This window comes from Symphalangus syndactylus, chromosome 1 (assembly GCF_028878055.3).
Source record: "Symphalangus syndactylus isolate Jambi chromosome 1, NHGRI_mSymSyn1-v2.1_pri, whole genome shotgun sequence".
NCBI classification, from domain to species: domain Eukaryota; kingdom Metazoa; phylum Chordata; class Mammalia; order Primates; family Hylobatidae; genus Symphalangus; species Symphalangus syndactylus.
Window position 1 is genome coordinate 124,140,975 of NC_072423.2, and position 25,764 is coordinate 124,166,738.

Consider the following 25,764-nt stretch of genomic DNA (forward strand, 5'->3'; position numbering starts at 1 on the left):
ATGGCATCTTTACTCGGAGCCCTGTTCTTTGGTTTCTGAAGCGGAGGAGGCGATGACTCGGCTGGTCAACATTCTGATCCTGTCAGTCAGGGATGCACGAGACTGGTTGATGAAAACAGAGACCCGCTTAAAGAAGGAAGGTAGGGAGTCTTGATTCTGGGGACAGGTAACACTTTGGGTCCTGTGGTTCTAATTACTCCTGGCTCCGGGGGGGGAATCTGAAGTGGGGCGGCCCAGTGATGTCAGTAGTGGACTCTCGCTGTCTAGGAGCATCACCTCCAGTGACTCAAATTACTAGCAACATAATATCTGAGTTTTCTTATCTGATTATGAGGGCCATTATTCTGGGCACATGTTAGTTGCCATAAACCTCTTGCTGTTCATGAGCTGTTACTGATAATGCTCAGTCACTGCACATACTCAGTACAGTGACTCCCAAGGATGGACAAAGCATTGCGAAGCTGTGCTTTCTCTCCTGGCAGTCAGAATGATCTTGCCAAGTTATATGGGATCCAGAATGTTTTTCCTTTTGCCCATTCCAGCCACAGGACCATATTCCTTCTTGCTCCGAGTATTTCATCAACCCCAGATGCCCCTGGAAAATCCAGACCCCAGAGGTGGGGAAAACTTGAAGGGACTTGGCACAAATGTCTGTGCCAATAAAAAATCTTTAGCATTTAGTCCCTTCTGGGGTCTTGGATTTTGTGATGTGTATTTCAAAGGGAAGAGAATTGGTATACCAATTCAAGTGTATGGTTGAGTTTATTTTTTGCTTGATTTCTTTGTTATTTAAAAGGCCTCTAAAATAGGGCTAGAGGAACCAGCCTATAAAGGAACTTAATTCTGGAGAAGGGTGTTTACTCTGAGTCTTTTTGGGAGTCATCAGTACTCAAAGGAAATCTCTCTTTCTCTGGCACCCTGGCAGAAAGTTTTATTTCATTAATTTAAACCAACGATTACAGAGACATTAGGTTTTACTAGGATGCTATATTTTACAGTGGATTGGGAAAAAAATCACCATTCTGCCCTTCCTTCCTTCCTTCCTTCCTTCCTTCCTTCCTTCCTTCCTTCCTTCCTTCCTTCCTTCCTTCCTTCCCTCCCTCCCTCCCTTCCTTCTTTGTTTCTTTAGGTATTGTTCAGGAAGATGATTATGAAAATGAAGTTGAAGACTTTGGTGAGCTTCGTCCTAGAAGGCGTCCTCGGAAATGTGGAAAGCAGAGAAAATACTAATGTCCACACAGCTGCAGCCTCCTCACCCTTCGGAACATTCCATTCTGACTTAGAATTCTGAGTGCTGGGGCAGAAGACAAAAAGAATGTGAATTAGCATTTTAAAAGTAGGGGAGTCTAACACCATTGCTTTTTGTTCTCATTACTTCTCTTTCAGTGGCTTAGGATCTGATTGCTCCCTCACCTCTAAAGTGTTTCCAAGTAGAGTCTAGCAGTATTAGTTCCCCCCACAAACAAGTTCAGGTAGAGAAATTGTAGTCGAAGGGAATGTTGGGACTCCTCACTGCATGGTCCCTGGGGTGTCTGGCTTATCCCCAGCATGACATGAGTTGGTAGCAGAGGACTAGGTGTTAAGACAGACTCTCCTCACCTCAGTTGCTGCTGCTCTGGGCCAGGAAATCTCTCTATGGATTCCCTCATCTCCTGCCACACTGCTGCAGCATCAAGTGTGCTATGAGAGCTGTATGCGCCCAGGGGTGGGCCCTGCCACTAGCCACCCCAAGCCCAGGACGCATTCTGGTCATCTCTGGGCCCACTTGTAGTGTAGTTTCTTCTGTTAGAGATGTTAGCCTTTTCTCTCTGTGGCGACTTTTCTGCCTTCCCTCCCTCTGTGTTTTGTGATTATTCTTAGCTACCTGTGCCAAGTCACAGTTAGACTACCTCAGAATGTAGTCAAGAATTCACCCAGTGTTCTTTGGATGTCCCTTCCCTAGAGGGAAAGGCTGGGGAATGTTGCTGGGCGCATTCCCAGCTGCCTCTGCAAAGTGGTCCTAACTCTGCCTTGGCTATGGTGCAGATATTCCAAAAAGTGTTTAGTACACAGCCCTGTACATCTAGTTTTCTTGGTTCTCCCTGGTAACTTTGCTACCCTAGCTTAGGCTGACGTTCTGATGAGTCTCTGCTTGCTGAGCTTATCACTGTGGGACAGTGATCTGCAGAGCTGCAGGTTGGAGCAAGTGGACAGAGGAGGAAGCCAGCTAAGCCAAATCCGTCACTGCCACTTGGCTGGAAGGCCTTATAAGAGGGCGGATCTGGGCCTGTTTGCAGGAGGCCATTGCCTACCCTCTCTCCACAGTGAGCCAGCAGCCATCAGCTGATCCCACCTGGGAAGCCTTCATGCCTCTCTGATGGTTAATGCCCACCCTTACCCCACCCCTCAGCTCAGCCTGGTATGGAAGGCCAGGTGCACGTTGGTCTTTGATTGTTCTGTCCTCACAGCAGAGCCAGCTTTCCCCCCATGTTGCTGCTGCTTTTGCTGCTCATGCTGCTCATTGTTTTCTCTTCCTTGTCTTTCCAAATTGTTTCCTTGAAATGCTTGTTTCCAGTTTTTCTTAGATTATGTTTCTAATTTTTATTCCAGGTGGTTTTTTTTTCTTACTTGACAGAAAAAAAGAAAACCCCAACAATATCTTGCTGTATTACCACATTTTTTATAAAGTTAAAGCATTTCTCTTACATGCTGCTGTTTTATTTCCAGTCTCTACTCAGAGTAAGGGGGTAAATCTTGGAGCTGGTTCCCCCTGGTCAGCTGATTGATGCTGGCCAGGACAGAAGCTTTCTGTGCTGTCAGAGATTCCGAAATCAAAGGACAGAGAAAAAGCCCAGTCCAGGACTCCCAGCTGGTTGGTGTTCTCGAGGGCCCACCTCGTGCATGTTTTTTCCAATCTGGATGCTCCCAAGCATGCACGGTTTGGACAGTAAGAAGTTTTGTCTGTACCGCATACTGGGGCTTTCCCAACAAGGAACATTGCCCTGGAAGGCAGGAGACCTGGAATCAAATTCCTCTCCTGTTCCTAACGAGCTGTGTAATGCCGGGTGAGTCAGGTCTATTCAACCCTGAGCACCTTCATGCCGCACTACGTAGGAACCTCATAATTTGGTGTAGGAGAGAGACGGAAATGTGAGAAAAGAGTGGTGATAGACATGTGTATTGCATGGGTGGCATATGCATTTACATAACCCAACTGGGCCTCAGTTTCCCCTTTTGGGAAAGTGGTCTAAGGTCCCTTCCTGCCTGATGCAGACTGGTTCTGTAAGCTGTTGCCATGGTTTTGCATACCCTCCAGTCTTGGTGCTGGGATGCCTGTGTTTGCTTGCGTCAGGTGAGCTGAACAGCTGAGTCTTAGCAAGCAAAGCATTTGATCTTACCCTTTAAAATTAAAGAGGTTCGGAAATGGGACAGGTGATCCTGCTGTCATATCTTTATTAGCACTGTCCATTAGAACTACCTGAGAAATCCAACCCCAAAAATCTGACTCCTCAACTTATAAAGCTCCTTAGAGTGGGGGTGTGGAGGTTGGGAGAGAAGAATGGAATTCAGCGGAAGAGTCAGTAACTTCCCTTAATGACCAGAATCCTGGGCCCAGTTCAGTAGCAGTGGCTTTGGTGTCTTGGACTTGCCATGGCAGTCCAGGATGGGGGATGTGTATCTGGGGTCCCCCAAGACCACTACTCTCAGGCTTGGTAATTCATTAAGAGGGCTCACAGGACTCAGCATGTAGTTGGAGTCATGGCTCTGATTGATTATAGCAAAGTCATACCAAGCACAACTGGCAATGGGAAAGGCCCATGGGGTTGAGTGTAGGGGATGCCAGGTGTAAGCTTCCAGGGCTCCTTTCCAGAGTCACACACAGTAGGCTTCATTTCCCAGCAACGAGTTGTGACAACTTGATGTGTGAAATATGCCAATCTGGGGAGCTCATCAGAGACTCAGAGCTCAGGGTTTCTGCTAGCGGCTGGTCATATGAGTATTTTTTGCCCAGCATATACCAAAGTTCCAGAGTCTCAGAAGGAAAGTAGTGTTCAGCATAAACCACGTTATTTATACAAACCACTTAGGCACTGTGAGCCATGTTGATCAGTTCTGAGGGTGTAGGGAGCCATCTTGAAATCCAAGTTCTAAGAATCAGTAAGCAGACCTTTCAAAGGGCAGCAGTTAGGCCTGCTGGGCCATTTTCTGCACAGGGGGTTCCCCCAAGTTGGGGCTTTGTCATGATCATCCCACTAGCTTGCCTTACAGGCGCCCCTGTGTATCCAGCCACTGGATGAGCACCTATATATCTCCTGACTCTCCCCAGTCAAGGGAGTGAATCTTCAGGGATAGTTCATTTTCTAAAAACCCATCTGATAAAGAAACTGTTTTTCTAAGTGCCTTAGACATTGACTTCATTTCCTTGCAATCAGTGTTAAGCATTCATAATGCTGTTTGGGTTCTTTAAGGCCTGCTGGGGAAGGGGGAGGGCCCTATAAGCCTCTGGTGGCTGTTTCCTCCTTCTACCAACAAACACACACACACACACACACACACACACACTTTGGCCTGACCATTCTTAGCCAAGAGCTCTTGTTCTCCTCACATTCTCTCTGCAACAAAAATCCAGTCTTTCAGGAAGAACAAACTGACACGGGAGCTAGCAGCACCCTAAACTGTGTGCTATCGCCTCAGTACTTTAGCAAATCACTTGTGGGGAAACTGAGGCCCAGATGATACAACTTGCCCTGGGTCACAGAGTTGGTTTGGGGTAGGGCTGATACATGGACCTGGGATTTCCAATTCCAGCTAGCACCCTTTCCACTAAGGACTCAAGTGCCAAGGTCAACAGCAAATGCCAGCAATTCTTTCTCAGAGCCTATCACACTCTGCTCACTGGCAGAGTGACAGAGTACAAGCCCTGTCCATCTGCCAGCCTCATCCCTCTCACATCTCCATGAACTGTGAGCCCATCTGGCAGCACTAGACTCAGCCCCTTGGGAGGAGCTCAGAAAAGTCTCTTCAACAGCACTAGAGAGATTAATAGCTGATACACTCTGGCCACCAGTAGGAGACCTTGGTAACAACCAGAACCTATTATGAACACTAATATTTCCTCTTTCCAAATGACCTAAGAGCAGGTGCAACATAAGCTATAAGTTACACAGAGCTCATTGGCAGTTGGTGCTGGCCAGGGTGTGCAGCAAATCTGCGGCTCATTTTGAACAAGTGACCACTCCAGGGAAACAAAGGCAGGCTCCCCAGGAAAAGGTGAATTACAGCATCTGCATCCCTAGGCTTGGGAGTAGTGGTGCAGTGGATGGGGCTCCTGTATGTAAACAGGAGCTCTCAGAAACAGCCCTCCAGGCCTGGACAGGAGGATCACTCCTATGGCCTAAGAAAATGACCAAGGCTATAAATATCCAATCTCAAATCTCAACAAAGCAACTTCCAGGTTTTACCTTATATACACATATGAGGCATTCCATTTTATTTGTAAATGTTGATGGCATTGGATATTCCTCTGTTTCCTTCTGATTTCAATATGGCTTTGATAATGTTGGGGTTTAATGGTCTAACAGTAATATAATACATGTGAATCTCAGTCATGTAAGAAATGTCATTTTATTTAATTCAAATCCTACTCTGGACCCTATTCCTGCTTTGGTGGGAAATGTGGCCTAAGTAATTATTGGAGGACCCTCTGCTTCTTCGGGATCTCTGAAGTATTAGGAGGCCAATCTGGTATGGGGAAAATGAGGGAGGCCCTCTCTCCTTCAGTTCATCATGGCTGCTGCTAACCCGTTCCTGTCCCAGCTGATAGGGTATCTGAGAAGGTGGGTGATTCTTCTCCCTCCAAGCCAAGCTTGACAAGACTAGAAGCTGTGAGGTATCTGATCTGGCCTCTGCAGATGAACAATTGAGCCACCCCCTGAAGTTTTCACACCTCCCCATTGTATTGCCATGAGGATAAGGACAGGTCCCTATTGGTCATGACATCCCTTGGCCGCTGCCTCACCCCTGAACAGAGACAGCCTAAAGTCCTAGCTACTTTTTTGAAAAAAAAAAAAAAAAAAAAAAAAAAAAAAAAAAAAAAAAAAAGAGGGTAGGAAAATACACAGAGAGCAAACAAACACAAATTAATAACTGAATAAAGAGTTGAACTAGCCTGGGCAACATAGTGAGACCCTGTTTACAAAAAAAAAAAACAAAAAGAAACCCCCTAAAACCCACAAAAAACAAACAAAAACTAGCTATGTGTGCTGGCATGAGCCTATGGTTCCAGCTACTTGGGAGGCTGAGGTTGAAGGATTGCCTGAGCCCGGGAGGTTGAGGCTGCAGTGAGCCACAACTGCACCACTGCACTCCAGCCTGGCTGACAGAGCAAGACCCTATCTCAAAAAGAAAAAAAAGTTGAGGGCTAGGTAGACTTCAAGGATGGCCACTATCAATTCCTTCCCATCTCTGTGTCACTTTGCCCATCCAGAGGTGGAGTCTGTCTCCTCTATGACTGGACTCGCTTTAGCCAACAGAATGCAGCAGAGATGATACTGTGCCATTTCCAAGTCTGGCCTTTGAGAGGCTTGGAAGCTTTTGGGGTAATCCAGCTGCCACGTGAGAATTTGAATACCGCGAGACCAACATGCTGTGCAGAAGCCAGAGCTAGCCATGTGCAGAGCCACATGGAGCCCCAGGCACCATTCATGTGAGTGAAGCCCTCCTGAACATTTCGGCTTAGGTGACAGCAGGATGCAGCTGAGTCAGTGACCCCAGCTAAGGCCAAATGGAGCAGAAGAACCACCGGCTGAGATCCGCCCAAATTTCTGACCTCCAGAATTGTGAGAATTAATAAATCATTATTGTTTTAAGCTACTAAATTTTGGGGTGGTTTGTTATGCAGCAAAAGATAACCAAAACAAGGACTTCCAGCATGTCTGGTACTCTTAGGCATGTCACATCTGTGACCTTTCAATCTTACAACAATTCTCCAAAATACAGAATGAGAACTACTCATTTATATATTGTGAAGTGAGGGGTGTTCCTGAGGTCAGTGAGCAGGTGGGTGGCAGAGCAGAACTACTGGATCCTATGTATTATACAGTTGGCCTTGGAAGAAAGGGCTTAATCCACCCCATTCATGGGCCTTAGTGGGATCCTAGTACCATAGTACCTAGAAACCTAGTGCCCTGAAGGGATCCTGGAACCCACCCCTAGAACCAAGTGTTTGTCATTTACCTTCCATGTGCACTTTGGCAACTACGTAGTTGTGCAGGCCTTCACCAGCAGCTGAGACTTGGTTGCTGGGACAACCTGCAGGAGGGGTGGGTCCCTCTTATTAATGTTACATGGTTCTTTCCACTGAACACCTGGGTTCTTGTTCCCCTGGGCCACTGGCAGCCAACACTTTTGGCTGTCACAGATGGACAGGCTCATCCCTAACATTTGTGGGGTCTGGGGTAAGATATGGTGTCTTCTTCCCGCTCCTTCTCTTCCCACCCTTTGCTTTATCCTATACCATAAACAACCTCCCTGGCATGTGTGTGAACATTCCAGCCATAAATCTAAACTCATTAAATGGCTGCACCCCCTCTTCCCCAACCAGCCACGCTTGGCCTCTGCTTGGGCCCAGTACATCAGTGGCTGAAGGCTATTTGGGCACAGGGCTCCTGGGTACTGAAATATGATTGGCGGGGGCCTTGAATGTGTACTTTTATTGCAGGTCTGGGGCATGGTGTGTAGCTAAGAAACAGCATTGTGCTACTCTTCTTGGTCATTTCTCCTTGTGCATTTTTCTCCTTCAGGGTCTTTGCAGGACAAGAAGCCAGCTTTCAGAGATACTCCAGCCATAACCATCATAATCTGCTCAATGCCCAACGTCTTTCTCCCATTCTGACTCCTTCTCTCTCACACACACATAAAATAAAATAATAAATTCTCCCCGGCCTTCTCCAGCAGCCTAATCTGGCATCTGGGATGCCTTAAACGTGTTCCTGGATCAATACCACGTAGTTGTGTCCCAGGTCTACAATACCATGTAGAAACCTGTGTCCCAGGTCATCTGTAAGTTCATGATTCAAAGGATGGGTAAATCAATTCAGCAGGAAATTGCTCTCCTTTCTGCCACAGATATCTCTCCTAGACAATGGATACTGGCTTCCCCTGATCTTGTCACTCTAAATCTGCTTCAGAGATTTTGATTGTAGAACAAAAGCCCAGGTGGGCGCTTGAGGAACCACCTTCCCCTCCCCCAACAACCACCATAATGGTGCAAAGTTTAAGAAGAGTTCACTGGAAAACTCTGTCTAACCCGATAGACTTTAATTCCTTTTCGTAGCAGAGAAATCAGGCCCGCCAACAACAGACAGCTGATCCTTACCCACCACCCAGGAAAATGCATTTCTCTGCTCAGTAAGGAGGAGGGAGAAGCCATCAGCGAGGTACCAGGCGTTCTTGAGGTGGGTTGTTTAGAAACCTTCCTCCTGATGCTGCAGAATTCTAACCCTGTTCAGAACTTTATGTCCTCGTTTAAGACTCAGAATTTATCTTCTTATGGATGATGTGACCTGAATATCTGATAGGACATTTTAGGGGGATGGGCTGCAATGGGGAACAGGGTACTGTCATCACAGTATCTTTGGAGCAAGACCTAAGATTAAAATGTGGGTTCTCATACTGACTGTGTGAATTCAGGCACCTTACTTAAATTTTAAATTCTCTGAGCTCCTTTGGGAATTTATAAAATGGAAATAATGGCACAAACGCATAGCTTGGTTGTAATTGCATTATTCTCCCTCTATTCCGACTTCTGTTTCATAGATGGACCAAGGATGTGAAAAGATTTCAGGCAGGTTCTCTGTTTCCACGGTGGCAGGGAGGGTCAGGATTGATGAAGAGCCCTGGGGCCACAAGGGTCAGCTTTTGTGTTCCCTCTGTGGTCGTGGGAGCATTTCTAAGAGGGCTTTGTTCCAGGGACCCAGCCTTCTTTTAGAGACTGAGACTATTTTTAACCCAAGTCTTTGTGATTCTGTAGGACAGCTGTTTAAGGGAAATATGTAGGCCAGTCTGTGATTTTTGGAGTCATCATTTTAAGGTTAGGGAGTGGGATGGGGGAAGAGAACCAGAATAACTCTGGAGTTTCTGGAGGCATCGCAGAGATCTGCACCTACCCTGCAGAAAGCTGCAACCCAATTTACTTTATGGCCACTCTTGAGGGTCAGGACATAGCTGAGCAGACGAACATTCTTTTGTTATACTTCAAGTAAAGTGTATCAGTTTCTGCCCGCTTTCTCTCCCATTCGCTATTACCAAATCATGATGGAGAAAAAGTGGACAAGAAAGGCCCTCACACACTGTAATGAGAACAAAAATCAGTCCAGCTTTTCTTGAGGGCACTTCAACAATATCTATTAAAATTGAAAATGGACTCACCCTTGGATCCAGAATTCCTATTTTTTGTTTTGGGCAGTCCTTTTCTCTTTTTTATTGTTAGTTTTGATTGTGGTAAAATGCCAATAACATAAAGTTGACCACCTTAGTCATTTTTAAGTATACAGTTCAGTAGTGTTAAGTATGTTCGCGTTGTTGTGCCACAGATCTCTAGAACTTTTTCATCTTGCAAACTGGAAACTCTGCACCCACTGAACACCAGTCCCAGTTCCCCTTACCCACAGCCCCTGGAAGCCACCCTTCTACTTTGTCTCTGTGAATTGACTACTCTATTACCTCATGTAAGTAGAATCATATGTTGTTTGTCCTTTGGTGACTGGTTTATTTCGCTTAGCCTAATGCCCTCAAGGCCCGTCCATGTTGTACCAGGGGTCAGAATTTAATAACTTTTAAAGGCCAAATAATATCCCATTGTATAACCAGCATTCCTACTTTTAAGAATTTATATCAAAGAAACATTTCTACAAGTTCCCAAATTAACGGTTACTTTAGGAGTGTCTGGGAGAGTGCAAGATGGGAGACAATCCATGTATTCCTCAGGGGCATGGCTGAATACCATGAACATGTGTTGGTTTCTACCTAAATTTGCTGGTAGAAAAATATGGCAAAGATCACTTGCTCACTGAAAACTCAAGCCACAGAGAAACCTTCGTGGTTCAATTTATTTCTTTACTTTGTAAAATGAAAACAAAAATTCAGTGCCAAATTGTTGTTGCTGGTGTCCTTAATTATCTGGTAAGAGTTAGATTTTTAAAAATAGTTTGGATTATGTTTGTGGTCACAAAAAACAACTAAGAAATTTTTAGACAGCGAAATAGAGAGGTTCGAGAAGGAAAACATTTGTGGCCCAAAGAGGTGGTCAGAAGAGAACCCTCTCTCTGCACTCAGGTGTTTACAAAGCAATATTGAGAGCCAGTGTTGTGGGCTCCACGGCGGTGGTAGCCTGGCAGGAAAGGATGCTCCTCTAGACATCCTTTGAGGTCTCACCTGGGTCTGGCTTGGCCCTGTGCTTCTCATCCAGTTGACCTGAATCAACTTTATTTCGAAGAGTTTTGAAACAAAATTTTTGAAGAAGCAGAAATCCTGCTAAAACAAAAGTAGACTCTGGAGATGCTGGGCTGTCAGGCTATATGTGCTGGAGGAGGTGGATTGTGGCCTGGGTCCCAAGGGCATACCTGGTATGCATCTCCACCCACCGGTAACTAAAAGGGAATCCCTTACACTGTTCATTATGTACAACTGGAACATTATCATCAGATCCTTTGGTGTCCTGCTCTTCGTAATCTTGGCTTTACACCTCCGATTTTACTCCATGAGAGCATCCTTGTCCTTGAGTCTTGGGACTGATGGCATCCTCCTGCTTCCTTCCCTGACTTCTTTCAGTAGTAACAGCTGTCATGTACTGGGATGAGTCCTTTGGTACTGCTGCATACAGGGACTGGCCCTGCATGAATACTCACGACAACCCCACGAGAGAGATGTCTTAGTACATCCGTTATGCAGATGGAAACGGAGGCCCTGAGAGCTCTGTCTAGCTTTGTCCCCCAGGACCTCCACTCCAGTAGTAGCCCAGGCATTGGTAAGTTCGTTTGAACTGTACAGAAATACAGAGGACAGAAGTTTTCTTGAGGGTGAGAACACCTTTTTTCTGTCTTCTACCCCACCACTTTCCTCCTTTCAGTTTCCCTTCAAGCAGATGTCAACTTACTTCCAATGATCCAGAGTCCTTTGGCTATTTTGACTGCAGGTCTGGCAGGTGCTAATTTGCCAATGGGAAGGAGCTGGGGCCGCCCCACAGCTGTTAACTGTCAGCTGCAGGCTGAGCTGCTCCCAAAGTCCATTTTCCTGAGTGAGAGCCACGGTGGTGAACCCAATGTCGGGGATTCTTTCCCACTGTCCCATCTTGTCGGCCTTAGAGAGGGACCCCTGGGACAACACAGGGCTTAGTCAGATCCAAGGAAGGGAAGGAGTCCCTTGCATGGATATTCCTAATTTCACAAGGCGGGTGGACAGAACTACAGATCAAGTTGGTGACTTTTTCAACTTTGCTCGGAGCTTGGTCAGGGCTGGGGGTAAAACATGGATCTCCTCTGGCCGGGGCGTCGAGATGTCAGAACAGCCGGATGAAAGGCAGAAGATGCACCCTGCCATCCTGGGATTTGGCGTGCCTGATGCCAAGCATCGGAGTCCTTGGAGCTGGCCGCAGGACTGCTGCCCTTAATCATCAACTCTCCTCGCTTGTCAGAACTCAGCTATTAGGACCCCAAGTCAGGTCAGGGCTGTCAGGGATACCTTGGCTTGTAACTGAGAGATGCTGGGCTGTCAGGCTGTATGTGCTGGAGGAGGTGGGAGGTGGCCTTGGTCCCAAGGGCACAGCTTTTGTGTGAGAGGACACTTGCCAGGGAAAGGGGATGCATGCCCTCTCCTTCTGTCTCTCTCTCTCTCTCTGTGTGTGTGTGTGTGTGTTGTGTTTTGGGGGCTGAGGCACAGAGGAAGAGGATGCATGTGGCTGAATTTCTTATCCCTCCGTTTCTTCTTTGCATTTAATTCAAAGGCCAAAAAAAAAAAAAAAAAATGCATAGGCTGCCTGGGGGTGTCCAGGTGGAGTTAAAGCAAACTGCAGTTTAGTGCATGTGAACTTCAATCTGGAAATATATCTGAGGAGTCTTTGCCAAGGGACAAACACTGTTTTTTCTACCTATATTACAAGAGATATTTTAAAAAAGTAAGAGACTGCAACCCGAAGGGCTCTAAAATCCTTTTATCGCCCTTGTTAGGATGAGAGTAGGTGTGTGGGAGTGGGGTCCTGTGGGAAAGGGGAAGGGGAAGGGGAAGGGAAGTTCTGCTCAGTGGGGAGGGCACTGCCTGTTTGGCAGAAGGAGAAGAGGATTAGAGGCCTTCTTGCCTAAAGCTGTCAGCTGCTCAACAATGGCCAGGTGTTTTAGTTTGCTAGGGCTGCCATACAGTGCACCAGGCAGACTGGATGGCTTAAATAGCAGAAAGTTATTTTCTTATGGTGGTGAGGCTAGACGTCCAAGACCAGGGCATTGGCAGGTTTAATTTCTTGTAAGGCCTTCTCCTTGGCTGGGAGGTGCCTGTCTCCTCCCGTTGTTTTCACAGGGTCTCCCTCTAAGCCTGTGTCCTAATTTCCTATTATAAGGACATCAGCCATATTGAATTAGGGCCCACCCTAATGGCTTCATTTAACTTAATTACCTCTTTAGAGACTGTCTCCAAAGCTATGTTGGAGAACGCAGGCTAGAAAGAGGCAGGCGTGTGCACAAGAGCTCTCTTCTACCTTCCACTCCAAAGTCCTACAATAGAGCAGGAGAGCATGAGGGTTAGGGAAGGCTTCTTGGAGGTGGTGTTCTGGCAGAAGAGGATTAAAGGAGGCAGAGGATTTCAACAGGGGAGTCTAGGTGGGAAAGGGACTTCCAGGCAGACACTAGCACTGGGCAAAGGCGCAGAAGCTGGAAGTGGGGTGTATCTCCAGGGGGCTGTTAGGAAAGGGGGAGACTGGTACATCAGTTCCTTAGGGGTAAAGGGGATGAATGGGACATGAGGCTGGACTAGCAGGCTGAGGAGAGCTTGACTGTCAGGCTACACGCTGCGGGCACCCTGCTGCCTTTGAGCAATGAAACGATACAGTCGAGGTAAGCTTTAAGAAGCAGGCAGCTGTGTCTAAGACAAATAAGGGGGAAAGCTGGGCAGCCCTGGGAGGTGGGTGCCATTATCCAAGCAAGAGGGAATGAAGACCTGAGTCGGGACAGAGGTAAGGATTTGGGGAAGGGGGAGTGTGAGTGTACCCTCGAAGCCACTCCTAGCACCTTCTTCTCTGTCTGGCATCCCTAGCACCCAGCTAAGTTTCAGACTATAAAAGGAAGTCAAAGCACATAGTAAGTGGCCAATAAATGTTTGCAGGGGTAACATTCTGAGGTACTGGGGGTTAGGACTCTAACATATGAATTTTGGGAACACAGTTTAGCCTGTATCATTGGTAAACCTGTTGGTTTTTTTGAGCAACACTTACAGGAGAATGGGTTTGGTTGAGTCCATTAGTCCCACTTCACAATCACAGAGACCAGAACCTGTGATGTGACAGGAGAGTGAAGCCTGTTCTGTGGGCACTGCCTTCTGCCTCCATTTCTGATTCTACTTCCTGGACACCTCTACCCCTCCTGCTCCCTCAGTTTCTCCACTGTGCTCAGGACTTCACAAGCAAAGATTGTGGCCCCAACACCTATTGCAAGGACCAGCTGGGCCTCTCCACCCTGATTGTCTCACTGGCACACTGAACTTAGCATGCCCCAAACAGTAATGCTCTGCCCGACCTGCCAGCTTTTCTTCCTGACTTCTCAAATTTCATTAAGGGCCATCCTCGATTCAGACAGGAGCCTCAGAAGCTGATTGCCTCCCTCCGTGAGGCTGTGATCTCCCTGAGGACAGGGCTGGGGCTCTTTTATGCCACATCCCCCATACCTATGTGTGCAGCCCTTAGTAAGCACCCAAGAGCTCTCTGGAGTTCAAGGGAATGAATCAATATCTCTGTTTCAGCCCCATGGATACATTCTAACCAATCATCATACCTAAGAAATTGCTCAATTTCATCCTTCCCCCCTGCAAACATTTATTGGCCACTTACTATGTGCTTTGACTTCCTTTTATAGTCTGAAACTTAGCTGGGTGCTAGGGATGCCAGACAGAGAAGAAGGTGCTAGGAGTGGCTTCGAGGGTACACTCACACTCCCCCTTCCCCAAATCCTTACCTCTGTCCCGACTCAGGTCTTCATTCCCTCTTGCTTGGATAATGGCACCCACCTCCCAGGGCTGCCCAGCTTTCCCCCTTATTTGTCTTAGACACAGCTGCCTGCTTCTTAAAGCTTACCTCGACTGTATCGTTTCATTGCTCAGAGGCAGCAGGGTGCCCGCAGCGTGTAGCCTGACAGTCAAGCTCTCCTCAGCCTGCTAGTCCAGCCTCATGTCCCATTCATCCCCTTTACCCCTAAGGAACTGATGTACCAGTCTCCCCCTTTCCTAACAGCCCCCTGGAGATACACCCCACTTCCAGCTTCTGCGCCTTTGCCCAGTGCTAGTGTCTGCCTGGAAGTCCCTTTCCCACCTAGACTCCCCTGTTGAAATCCTCTGCCTCCTTTAATCCTCTTCTGCCAGAACACCACCTCCAAGAAGCCTTCCCTAACCCTCATGCTCTCCTGCTCTATTGTAGGACTTTGGAGTGGAAGGTAGAAGAGAGCTCTTGTGCACACGCCTGCCTCTTTCTAGCCTGCGTTCTCCAACATAGCAATCACTGGCCACCTGTGACAATTTAATTAAAAATGAAGTTAAATGGACAGTTTGGTTCCTCAGTCGCACTAGCTACATTTTAAGTGCAGTGTAGCTATGTGTGGCTAGTGGTTACTGTATTGGACAGCCCAGGTTTAGAACATTCTCATTGCCCAGAAAGCTCTGTGGGGCTGTGCTGCTCTAGCGAAGAGCTCCTAGTGACCTGTCCTGGTATTAAGCAGGGGGCTGGCCTGCAGTAGGTGCTCATTTTTTTTCAGTGTTTATTGAATTTTTTTCAGTGTTTGTTGAATTGAATTGGACTTCTGTTTCCGAGGGAGTAAGAGAATTCTTTGGATCCCTTGAACCAGTTCTGTAGACTTCCGAAGTGAACTTACAGCTGGCCCTGAGGGGCAGAAGGCAGGAGAAAAAAGAGGGGAAGCCTGGGAGTGGAGCACCTACTGCTTGCTAGGCCTAGTGTACAGTCAGTCCAAAGTTTGGTGGGGCTGGTGGGGTGTGTGTGTGGGTGCAGACAATGCTATTCGAGACACATTTTCCCGTCTAGTTGAGATGTATTTTTGGCTCACAGCTTAACACAGAATCAGGGCCAAGAGTGTGCACTTGAGTGGGTGCATCTGAGACTGTCAGCATTTGAGTGCGGCCTCCTTTGTTCCCTGTCTCAGCAACTCCTCTGCCCTGAGAGCAAGATGGGTGAGGGGCCAGGCCACCTGAGCTAAACTCCGAGAGGGGCCCTGGAGAGAGCAAAGAGAAAAGGGGGAGGCCCATGGGGAGGAGGGAAGAGCAAGGCTCCCGGCCTTTTTCCAGCCTGAATCTGGGGCTGTGTGTCAGTGTTAGCTTCAAATAGAGGCACCTCCCTTGCAGCAAGAAGTAGCTGGTTTCTCTGGGAAACCCAGTCTGCAGGTCCTCTGCTGTGAGTGGGAGGCTCTGAGCTGTCAGGCTCAAATCAAGAAGTGGATCATTTCCCCTATCAGACTCTGCTGCCTTCCCTGTAAATGCTCCCAGGAATTAATATTGCGAGATGATGTTGACACCTGGGAGTCAGTCTATTTCTGGACAAAATATTGGCACTTAGTTCCTTTTCCTTTGAGAAGGCTCATGAGAATCCAAGCATAGCAATCATGGCCTCTATGTGGAGTGTCCACTAACTGGCGTTTGTAACCAAATGTCTCAGGTATCCTTATACTTAATCTTCCTGGTAACCCTGAAAAGTAGGCAATGCCCACTTTGCAGATGTAGAAACTGAGGTCAAAGACATTAAGCAACCTGCCTTTTCTTCACCAGCTTCTAGTACACTGCTCCATGCCTCCCTAGCACTGTACAAATAACAGGGATTTTATTTGCTGCCCCCACTGTGTCCGTGATAGCTTTCAGATTTGCCTCTCCTGCTAGCCAAGCCAGAGCCCAGGACACTCCTGATGCAGCATCAGGTCCCACTGACTCCTGCAACTTCAGCCACACTTTTAACCTCCCACCACATCCTGGCATCATTAGTCCTAAGCAGCACCCAGCAGAGATGCCACTAAAGAAAGGTGACAACTGTCAGGCAGGCCGTGAAAGCTCCTTGCTGCTTACCAGCATCTCCAGCTCACTCTCTACCACAGGCAGGCATTGCTTGCCTGCTTTTCCCAGGCTCTTCGCAGCCAAGCTTAGTCATGCCCCTACTCTATTCTCTCACCTCAGAGACACCGCCTACCTCATTTTTACTGTGCTCCCGCAATCCCCTGAGGCAGACTGTATTTTCCAAAAACAGACACAGCAATATTTCTAGTCCACATGCTGTCCCAGCACTTTTACACTCCTCATCAAGAGATGGAGTCTATTTCCCCCTCCCTCCTTGAACCTGAGTGGGGCTTTGTTACTAACCTAAGGAATGGAATATAGCAGAATGAAAACTGCATTATTTCCAAGGCTAGGTCATAAAAAATGATACCGCTTCCACCAGTATATGTAACAAATTTCATGTTGTTAGGTATTTAGATTATTTACAGTATTTCCTGTCACAAGGGTCTGGAGAAGCCAGCCGCCATGTTATAAGGAAGCCCATGTAGCCAAATGGAGAGGCCGCATGTAGGTGTTTTACTCAACAACCCCAGTTAAGGTGTCAGCTCACACCCAACATTGACCACTAGACACATGAGTGATCAGGACTTCAGATGGCTCTAGCCCCTGGCCCTCAGGCTGCCCCTCATGATGCCAAATAGAATGGAGACAAGCTGTTCTCACTGAGCCCTACCCAAATGGCAGATCTGTAAGCAAAATAAGCCAGTGTGTTTTGGGGTAGTTTGTTATGCAGCTATAGCAACTGGAACACCCTCAATGGACTTTTAATCCAAATAATTAATAATTGATGTACCCCTTATCTGATTTTTTCCCCAGGATGCCTGCCTCTAGCTGCTTCTTAGTACATATTCTGTGAGAAAAAAAAATCCATAAGGCCATAGGGACTATGACCTTGAGTATTATAGTTTTCTAAAAATACTGTCTTAATCCAGGGTTGAGGCCCTGGCTAGAGGCTGGTCAGTTCTCTGTCTTGAGCATTCAATTAAATCCACATCCTCAGCCACCTGGGCTGGTCTAGCCTGCCCTAATCACCCCAGGGCCAGGTATCATGTGACTAGGGACAACCCGCATGCCCCAGAAATTATTTGAATTAGCTAATTCTGGAATGGCTCAAACTAGCCAAACTAGCTTGCTTACCCTGCCTCACACATTCCTTCCCACAGAAACCATAATAAAGGCACCTGTCCACAGGTGCCCTTTCTACCTCTGCCTCATGATCAGCCTGGAGCTTCACCTGAGCATCCCTGCGTGGTGTGCTGTGTTCTCCCAGGGACCTGTGAGTACAATAACTGTGGAATTCTTTCCTGTTTCTCTCTCGTAATCCGCTTCTGGCCTTACCACACTCCATTCAAGGTAATATGGTTAAAACACCTTGACACCATCCCTGTTGGCTGGCAATTGTCATGTAACAAACCATCTTAACAATTATTTATTTATTTTTAAATAACAGACGAGGTTTATTTTATTCTTACCCATTTCACAAAGAAGGAAACTGAGGCTCCTTTGCTTCTCTGTCCGTTTGCGTTTTCTCACTGCACAACTTCCTGGCCAGAAGTCAAAATGATTGACAGGCAAGAGTGAAGGTGTCAGGGAAAAGACCACTGGATGATCTGTAGTTTCATTTATGTATCCACAGTCACTTTTCCAAAATCCCCCAAGTAGTCCTAAACTTTCTGAATCATCCAATTATTCTAATAAGCATTTATTGAAAATCTGTGTGCTTCATTAGGCTATAAGAATACAAAGAATTGAGATACAGAGTATACTTTGGAACACATTGGGGTTTGTGATTGACACTGGGTTGTTGTTCAAAGGGCAATTCCTCTTCCCTCTTCCTTTTTTTAAAAAATGTATTTCAATAGCTTTTGGGGTACAAGTGTTTTTTTTTTGTTACATGGATGAATTATATAGTGGTAAATTCTGAGATTTTAGTGCACCCATCACCCCGGTAGTGTACATTGTATGTACCTAATGTGTAGTTTTTTATCCCTAGCCCCCACCCCACCCTCCACCTTCTGAGTCCCTAAAGTCTATTATACCACTCAGTATGCCTTTGTGTACTCATAGCTTAGTTCCCACTTAAAAGTGAGAACATAGGGTTTTGGTTTTCTACTCCTGTGTTACACTTAGAATAATGGCCTCCAGCTCCATCCAAGTTGCTGCAAAAGACATTATTTCATTCCTTTTAATGGCTGAGTAATATTCCATGGTGTCTATCTACCACATTTTCTTTATCCACTCATTAGTTGATGGGCACTTAGGTTGGTTCCATATCTTTGCAATTGTGAATTGTGCTGTTATAAACATATGTATGCAAGTGTCTTTCATATAATGACTTACTTTCCTTTGGGTAGATACCCAGTAGTGAGATTTCTGGATGAACAATTATTTGAAACAACAATTCATTATTAAAGCTCACAGGTTATGAGGTTGAGCTTGGCTGATCTTAACTGGGCTTGCTCATGCATCTGAAAGTCCCCTGGAGGTTCTGCTCACGGTTGGGGTTGGCTCAGGCTGAGGATGGATATGCAATCTTAGCTGCAATCAATCTGATCCACATGACTCTTATTCTTCTCCTGGGACAAGTGGGCTCCTTAGGCATGTCCTTCTCATAGAGATAGCAGAAGCACAAGAAACAAGCTGAAACACACAGTCTCTGAAAGCCTAATCTTACCGCTGACATCTCATCACTTCCATTTTATTGTATTAGCCAAAGCAAGTCATGTGGATGTCAGGGGTGGAATTATGTTCCACCTACAGCGAGAAACCACTGAAATTTATCTGACAACAACAAAGGGCATGGATACAAGGACCGAAAAGTTGGAGTCATTACTACAAATATGTAATATTTCCCAACAGCTGCTGCACTTGGAGAGTTTGGTCTGGTCTTGGTTTGGATTGGTTCCCAAATCACCTCCTCTTATTATTTATCATTGAGCTTAAAATGGATACTTTGGATACTATATTTTAAAATTAATTATTTTTGGCTGGCTTTTTATTTATAGACACATCAATTATAAGGTAAAATATTAAAATAACACCAGAGAGTATACTATGCAAATTAAGTCTTCTTTCCTCTTCTCACTGCTGATTTCCTAATTTTCCTTTCAACACTATTACCTTTGAATTTTTCACTGAATAACATATCTTATAGGTATGAGTATATAATGATCTATCTCATTTTTTCTACGTTTGTGACATATGTAACAAATCTTATGTTGATATTTACATTGTTTCCAATTCCTATCACAAACAATGATGTAGTTAGTAACCTTGCACATTCATCTCTGCATACATAGGAGAGCAAATCTACAGGATACATTCTTAGAAATAGAATTGGTAGGTCAAGGTACATGTGCATTTGAGATTTTGATAGGTTTTGCAAATTACCATCCACTGATGGTTAATTTCTGCTTCCTTTTACAATGTATGAGAAACATATTTTCCTATTTCCTTGCCAATGTGTTATTTGGCTTTTTGACCTTTGCCAATGGAGTAGTTATATCTAGCAACGTGAGTTTTAATATTCACTTTTTATACTGTCAGTTTGTTTATGATAACTTTTTCAGACATTTAAAATCCATTTGTCTTTATTTTTCAGTGAGCTGTCTATTCATATTCTTTGAGGATTTTTCTTTTGGGTTTCTGTTTTTTTTTTCTTATTTACTGTATATATTCGCCATGGACTGAATGTTTGTGTCCCCTCAAATTCATAACCCCCAGTGTGATGATATTAGGAAATGAGGCCTTTTGGAGGTGATTAGGTCATAAGGGGTGGAGCCCTCAAGAATGGAATTAGTGCTCTTATAAAAGGGACCCCAGGGCTCTCTCATCCCCTTTCCTCCATGTGTGAGCAGAATGAGCAGTCTGGCCGTCTGCAGAAGAAGGCCCTCACCAGAGCCTAACCATGCTGGCATCCTGACTTCCAGGCTACCAAACTATGAAAAATAAGTTTCTGTTGTTAATAATCCACTCAATCTATGGCATTTTGTTATAACAGCCTGAAAGTACTAAGACAGCATTCTTTTTGTTTGTTTGTTTGTTTGTTTTGAGATGGAGTCTCACTGTTGTCACCGAGGCTGGAGTGCAGTGGCGTGATCTCCACTCACTGCAACCTCCGCCTCCTGGGTTCAAGCGATTCTCCTGCCTCAGCCTCCCGAGTAGCTGGGATTACAGGTGCCTGCCACCATGCCTGGCTAATTTTTGTATTTTTAGTAGAGATGGGGTTTCACCCTGTTGGCCAGGCTGGTCTCAGACTCCTGACCTCAGGTGATCTGTCCACCTCGGCCTCCCAAAGTGCTGGAATTACAGGCGTGAGCCACCGTGCCTGGCCAGCATTCTTTATATGAAGGAAAATTAGCTTCTTACTCATCATGTCTTGCAAATATTTCTTCATAGTTTGTAGTTTGACTCTGTTTAGTTTTAATTTGCCTTGCAGAATTTTCTTTATTTTTTTTTTCCCTTCTTTGTTCAGTCTTCTATGTCTTTTTCACTCCTTCCAAATTGGTTTGTATTTCTGCAATTGCTTTATTTCCTCTTTCCTAAGTTTTGAAGCTTTTTCATATTATGTTGAAACGTCTTCTAGTGTTGTTTCTTCCTTGAATATTTTATTTGGCTTTGCGCTGTTGTTTTAAAGGGGTGATTATTTCATTAATTTCTTAGGTTGTGGTCAAATATTTGGTCACAATTTTCATTTGCTCCATGGCAGTATGTTTCTGATGTATGTTGTTTTTTGCCCTGTCCTGTTCCTCATATTTCTTGCTCTTCTTTGCAGCTGTTGTCAGGAGAATCAAATGGCGGGTCCCAGCTGATGGGTTCATAGTGAACTCGCTTATACAGCAGTGTGTGTGTGTGTGTAATTTGTTAAGCTAATAGAGATTGGCAGCTGCAGAGATGCTCATAATTCAGTCTTTCCTGTATCCACCTTCAACCACAGAATTCTTCCTTCAAGATAATGTGTCTCTTTATTCTTGTCTTTGTCTTCAGCCTATTTCCCATGCCAAACAGAATCCAGGGAATCTCCTATAGCCAGCCTATAAGCTGATCCCACTGTTCCAGGGACAGAGTGTTGATTCGGCTTTCAGAGGTATGCCACCAGCATTAGAGCTCTGTTTTGCAGGATTTGTCTGGGAAAGCAATAGCAGGTGTTTTTGCTCAGTGTCTTCCTGCTGTAAGAAAAATAGGACTTCACTTACTTTCTGTATTGTAATTTAATGGCCAGTACAATCCCCTATCCAACCAGTTAGTAGGAAAATTCAACTTCAGTTCTTTTTCCATGTTCCTCCACATTTTCCTGAGATTATGTCAATATTTGGAGTTATGTTGATGTTAGATCCTCCAGCAACACTTACTGAGTCCCAATCCTTATTAGAAAGAGTCCTAGGAGTGGAGTGGCGAGAAGAAACTTTGGAGCAAGCGAAAATCATCCATGAAACAACTGTATTCTTCTGAGGTCTTCTTCTTCTTCTGTATTTTTATATACTGGAGCATCAGAGAGTACAAGTGATTCCTCAGTATTCATTTTCCCCTTCTGTTATAGAAATAGAATCCCTAGTGTTTAACATTCTGGTGTCCTAAGTTCAAATGCCTATTCCAGCTGCATAGGTAAGGTCAGCGAAGCTGGTTGGGTGGGGAGTGTGATAAACAGGACAGCATGTGACTCTTCTAAGAAGGATAGCCACAGCCACGTTCTGGCAGCCCATTTCCAAGTAGTAGTAACCTGGTCAACATTGCTAATAAAGAGTAAATTTATGCCTTCCTTTTATCTAAGGGTAGCCAAGTGGTTACGTTCTGATCAGAACTGGATGGAAATAGGATTGGTGTGTTTGTTTAACTTCTAGAAGTTGTTTAAGAAAATAAAAACCTAACGTTCTTCTTTTCCTCCTTCTTACCGTCTGGGATGTGGACAAGATTGCTAGAGGTAGGGGGACATCTTGGATCATAAAGTGGCATGGCAGAGTTCTAGATACAAGGAAACTGGAGACTCACCATGAGGAGTGTCATACCAGCTCTGGATTGTCTGCATCTGAACTTCCGGGAAAGAGAGAAATAAACTTCTGTCTAGTTAATTTAAATATGCTTTTGAGTGATGTGTCATTCGCAGCTGAACCTACTCTTAATTATTATATTGGAGTCAAACTTATAGCCTTTATCAGTCTCCTTCCTAGGTCCTTCTGTGACGGGCACAATTATTATGTACCAGGGAAGCTAATGGGAAAATTAAATATCTTTATTTCTTCCAGGCTTACCACGAAGGCAAGTAGATCTTGTTGTCTTGGAAATTGAGGGTCTCATTTGGATTGGAAAAGGTTGTGTTTTCAAACACCAAAACAGGTCCTAGTTTCCAATGCCTATTCCCACTGTATAGGTAGAGTCAGTGAGGCTGGTTGAGTGGGGATTATGGTAAACAGGACAGCATGTGACCCTCCTAAGAAGAGTAACCATGGCCGTGTTCTGGCAATCTGTTTCCAAGTAGTGACCAGTGTTGCCAGCTCTGGTTGATCAAAAGAAGCCAGAAATTCATATTTGTCAGTGAAATCTCCCAATTATAAAATCTTGGCACTAATTGAAAAAAATTCATTGTACATTCCAGACAAAAGATGTCAGAGGGATGAATCTGGCCTTTTGTCCTATGGGAGAAAGAGAGGGACAGCAAGAAGACAGAGAGGGAAGCTTGCTGGCTCAAGTTGGGAGGGATGATGAGGGGCTCTTTTAGTGAGGGGATGTATTCCATTCCCAAAGAGCCATATATAGAAGGTGTCTGGACTTCTGTTGGCTTAGTTGGAAGGTACAGATTGGGTGCTATGAGCTCATTTATTTATTTAGTCAACACATATTTACTGATAATTCACTATGTGCCAGACATATGCCAGATAATATATGTGCATCCAGTAGATATAGGAGAAAAAGTTTCCTGCTCCATGTAGTTTGTATTCTGATGAATAAGATACGTAATAGCTAAGCAGAGAGACAACGAGCAAGATGGTTTGAGTGTGGTGTGGTTTGTGAAGAAACAAACAAGGTGGTATAATGAAGAGTATTTAGGGTACGATTTCTGCTTCTGATCAGGATGGAGTAAGAGGAACTGAATTTACCTTCCTACTTTAACCAAAATACATGAACAAAGTAAAAGACACAATGGTATACCATACTGAAAATCAAGAGTGATCCTTGAGAGATGAAAAACAAATGAGTTGAGCCCTATAATTGCCCCAGCTCCCTGCCTGGAAAAAGTTCTCAGGTGCTTTTTATAGCACCCAGAATTTTCATCTTGTTTTTAATGTAAACATAGTAAGCAAAGTTATTCTAAAGTCTGTGTTTGATATTCCAGAATCTGGAACTCTTGTTGGTCTATTTCTATTATTTGTTTTTTCTGCTAGTTCTCATCCTTGCTTTCTTATCTTCTCTTTTGACTGATTATCTTTGATTGTATATGAGAAAAAACAACTTGAAAAATTGTTTGTAGAAATAGGTGAAGCCTAGAATAATGAAAGTTTCCTCCAGTGTGGATTTTAATTTGTTTTGGCTTGGGGCACTAAAAATCCAAGATTACCTTAATCTGCAACCAGGGATTGAATTTTTCTGGATCACTCAGATGACTTCTGCACAATGAATGTTTTACTTCTGATTCACTCTTAATCCTGGGATCTAACCTTTTGGGGCCCCAACTTAAAGTGTGGGAGTTTACCAGTGACCTCACCCTTGGTAGGCTCTAGACTCTATTTTGTGCCCCTACATCCATGAAGGTGCCAAAGTACAGCTTACCCTGTTAATAGGCTCTTTTGGAACTGGCATGTGCTACCAGAAGAAGAGCGGCCCCAAATTCTGGGCTCCCCTCTGTTTTCTCTAGTCTCTTGCCAAGTATTCTCCACTAACTTCTTAGCTCACTTCTGCTTTCATACTTTAACAGCTCTGGACAACCAGGAGGGATAGATAGAGGTTTTTTTCTACAGAAAGATCTAAGGCTGATGGTTGGCCACATGACATCAGAACTAAAACTCTTGAATAAGAAAATAAAGAAGTGTTGCCCCTTGATCTCTGAGAAGGCCCAGGCAGTCGGCAAACACACCCGTAGGCTGGCCAGGGTGGCAGTGTCTAGGATGTTGATTGATCATCAGTAACAAGAGATTCTCTGAGTAGCACCTTTCATGTGTTCCTTTATTGAAGCTGAAGAAGCTACGTGAGAGGCTTGTGGTTGAGGGTGTGCCAGAATTAAAAAGGGGGCAGGAGAGGCATCCCCTTTGCTCAAAACAGGTCTCCATGTCTCAGGCCAATAAGCAGAGAGCCCCTGCTGCTAGGTGCTTCTGTGACTGCGTGTCAGTTTGCCAGGCAGGGTGTGGGGCCGGGAAGCTCAGTGAAGACACAAGGGCTGATCAGCTGAAAGACAGGCTATGAATAAGAGACATCCAGTTATTTTTCTGGTTAAGATTTGCTTAGTCTAATGCTAAGCATAGTTGCTGTTGGCATTGTTGCTTTTAGTCTTGTCTTCTTCCAGGTACCAAGAGTTAGAACAGCTGACTCTGCCTACTCACAAGTGCTTTTCCTCCTCTCTCTCCTTCAAGGACCTACTGGCCAAGACCACCTAGGCACCAAGATACTCTGGGTGAGCACTTTCTTGCTCAGCAGAAATTGGCTTTGTTCACCTGGGCTCTAAGCTCTCCACTAGATTTGCCTGTGGCATGGCTGGGTTGCCTGGCAACAGGGCTCAGATGACAACAGTCTGCTGAAATGATAGAGGGATCCACCCCCACTTCCCCAAGGTGTTTCTCTTCTTCCCTTGGAGGATGAGAATTACCATCCTCAGCTGCCGAGACCATGCTGGGCCCGGGGCAATTGAAGGGCTCCCCCTTCCTAACCCCTCAGTCACTCTGTCACAGAATCTGCTTTATTAAACCTTATAGCATTTACTACAATCAGAAATTATTTATTTGTTTTATTCTTTATTGTCTGTATTCTTCCACTGGAATGCAAATTCCTTGGGCATTAGACTTTTGTCTATTTTATTTACCTCCACATCCTCAGCACCTGGAGCCTGTCTAAATGACCCTTCCTCCTTTTCCAAGTGTGCAGAGAGGCTGGGTTGTCAAGGCTTAAGAATGAGAGGCCATATCAAAGAAGAGGAGGAGGCAGAAGCTGGGGAGAGGATGCCAGGTCAGGTAGAGGGGTCTGGATTGGCCAGGATGTGATGACCAGTAGGCACAAGGGTCAGAATGATGGCAGTTGACAGTCCCAGCAAATATCTCGGTGTTGGCTGCTCACACAGCTTACTTTTCTATCATTCCCAGTTCTTTTTGGTCTCCTCATGCCCTTCCTAATTACCTTCCACTGGAATAGATTGGGTATAGCCCCCATGATCATAGACACATGTCTACATTTTTTTCTGAACAGGGTCCCATAGAGAATTTAGTGCCCCATGACTGCATGCTGTTCCTAACAAGAAAACTGGGAAGACATTGTTGCTGTGGAAAGAATGTTTCTGTC

At 45.2% G+C, this 25,764-nt stretch overlaps 1 protein-coding gene across 6 annotated transcripts in view; it reads left to right on the forward strand.

The window, feature by feature from the left end:
• Window positions 1-8,653, forward strand: part of TRANK1 (tetratricopeptide repeat and ankyrin repeat containing 1) — a 125,183-nt gene extending 116,530 nt beyond the window's left edge. For 3 of the 6 annotated variants that reach the window (XM_063612061.1, XM_063612057.1, XM_055283525.2), the window contains 2 exons: window positions 42-140; window positions 1,130-2,684. In XM_063612061.1, the coding sequence (XP_063468131.1) occupies window positions 42-140; window positions 1,130-1,230 (200 nt within the window). In that variant the 3' untranslated portion in view covers window positions 1,231-2,684. Of the gene's footprint in view, window positions 1-41; window positions 141-1,129; window positions 6,858-7,781 lie in introns of those variants that run through there. The other 3 variants (XR_010114240.1, XR_008658548.2, XM_055283499.2) reach the window with 3 other exon arrangements.
• The last annotated feature ends 17,111 nt before the right edge of the window (window positions 8,654-25,764 follow it).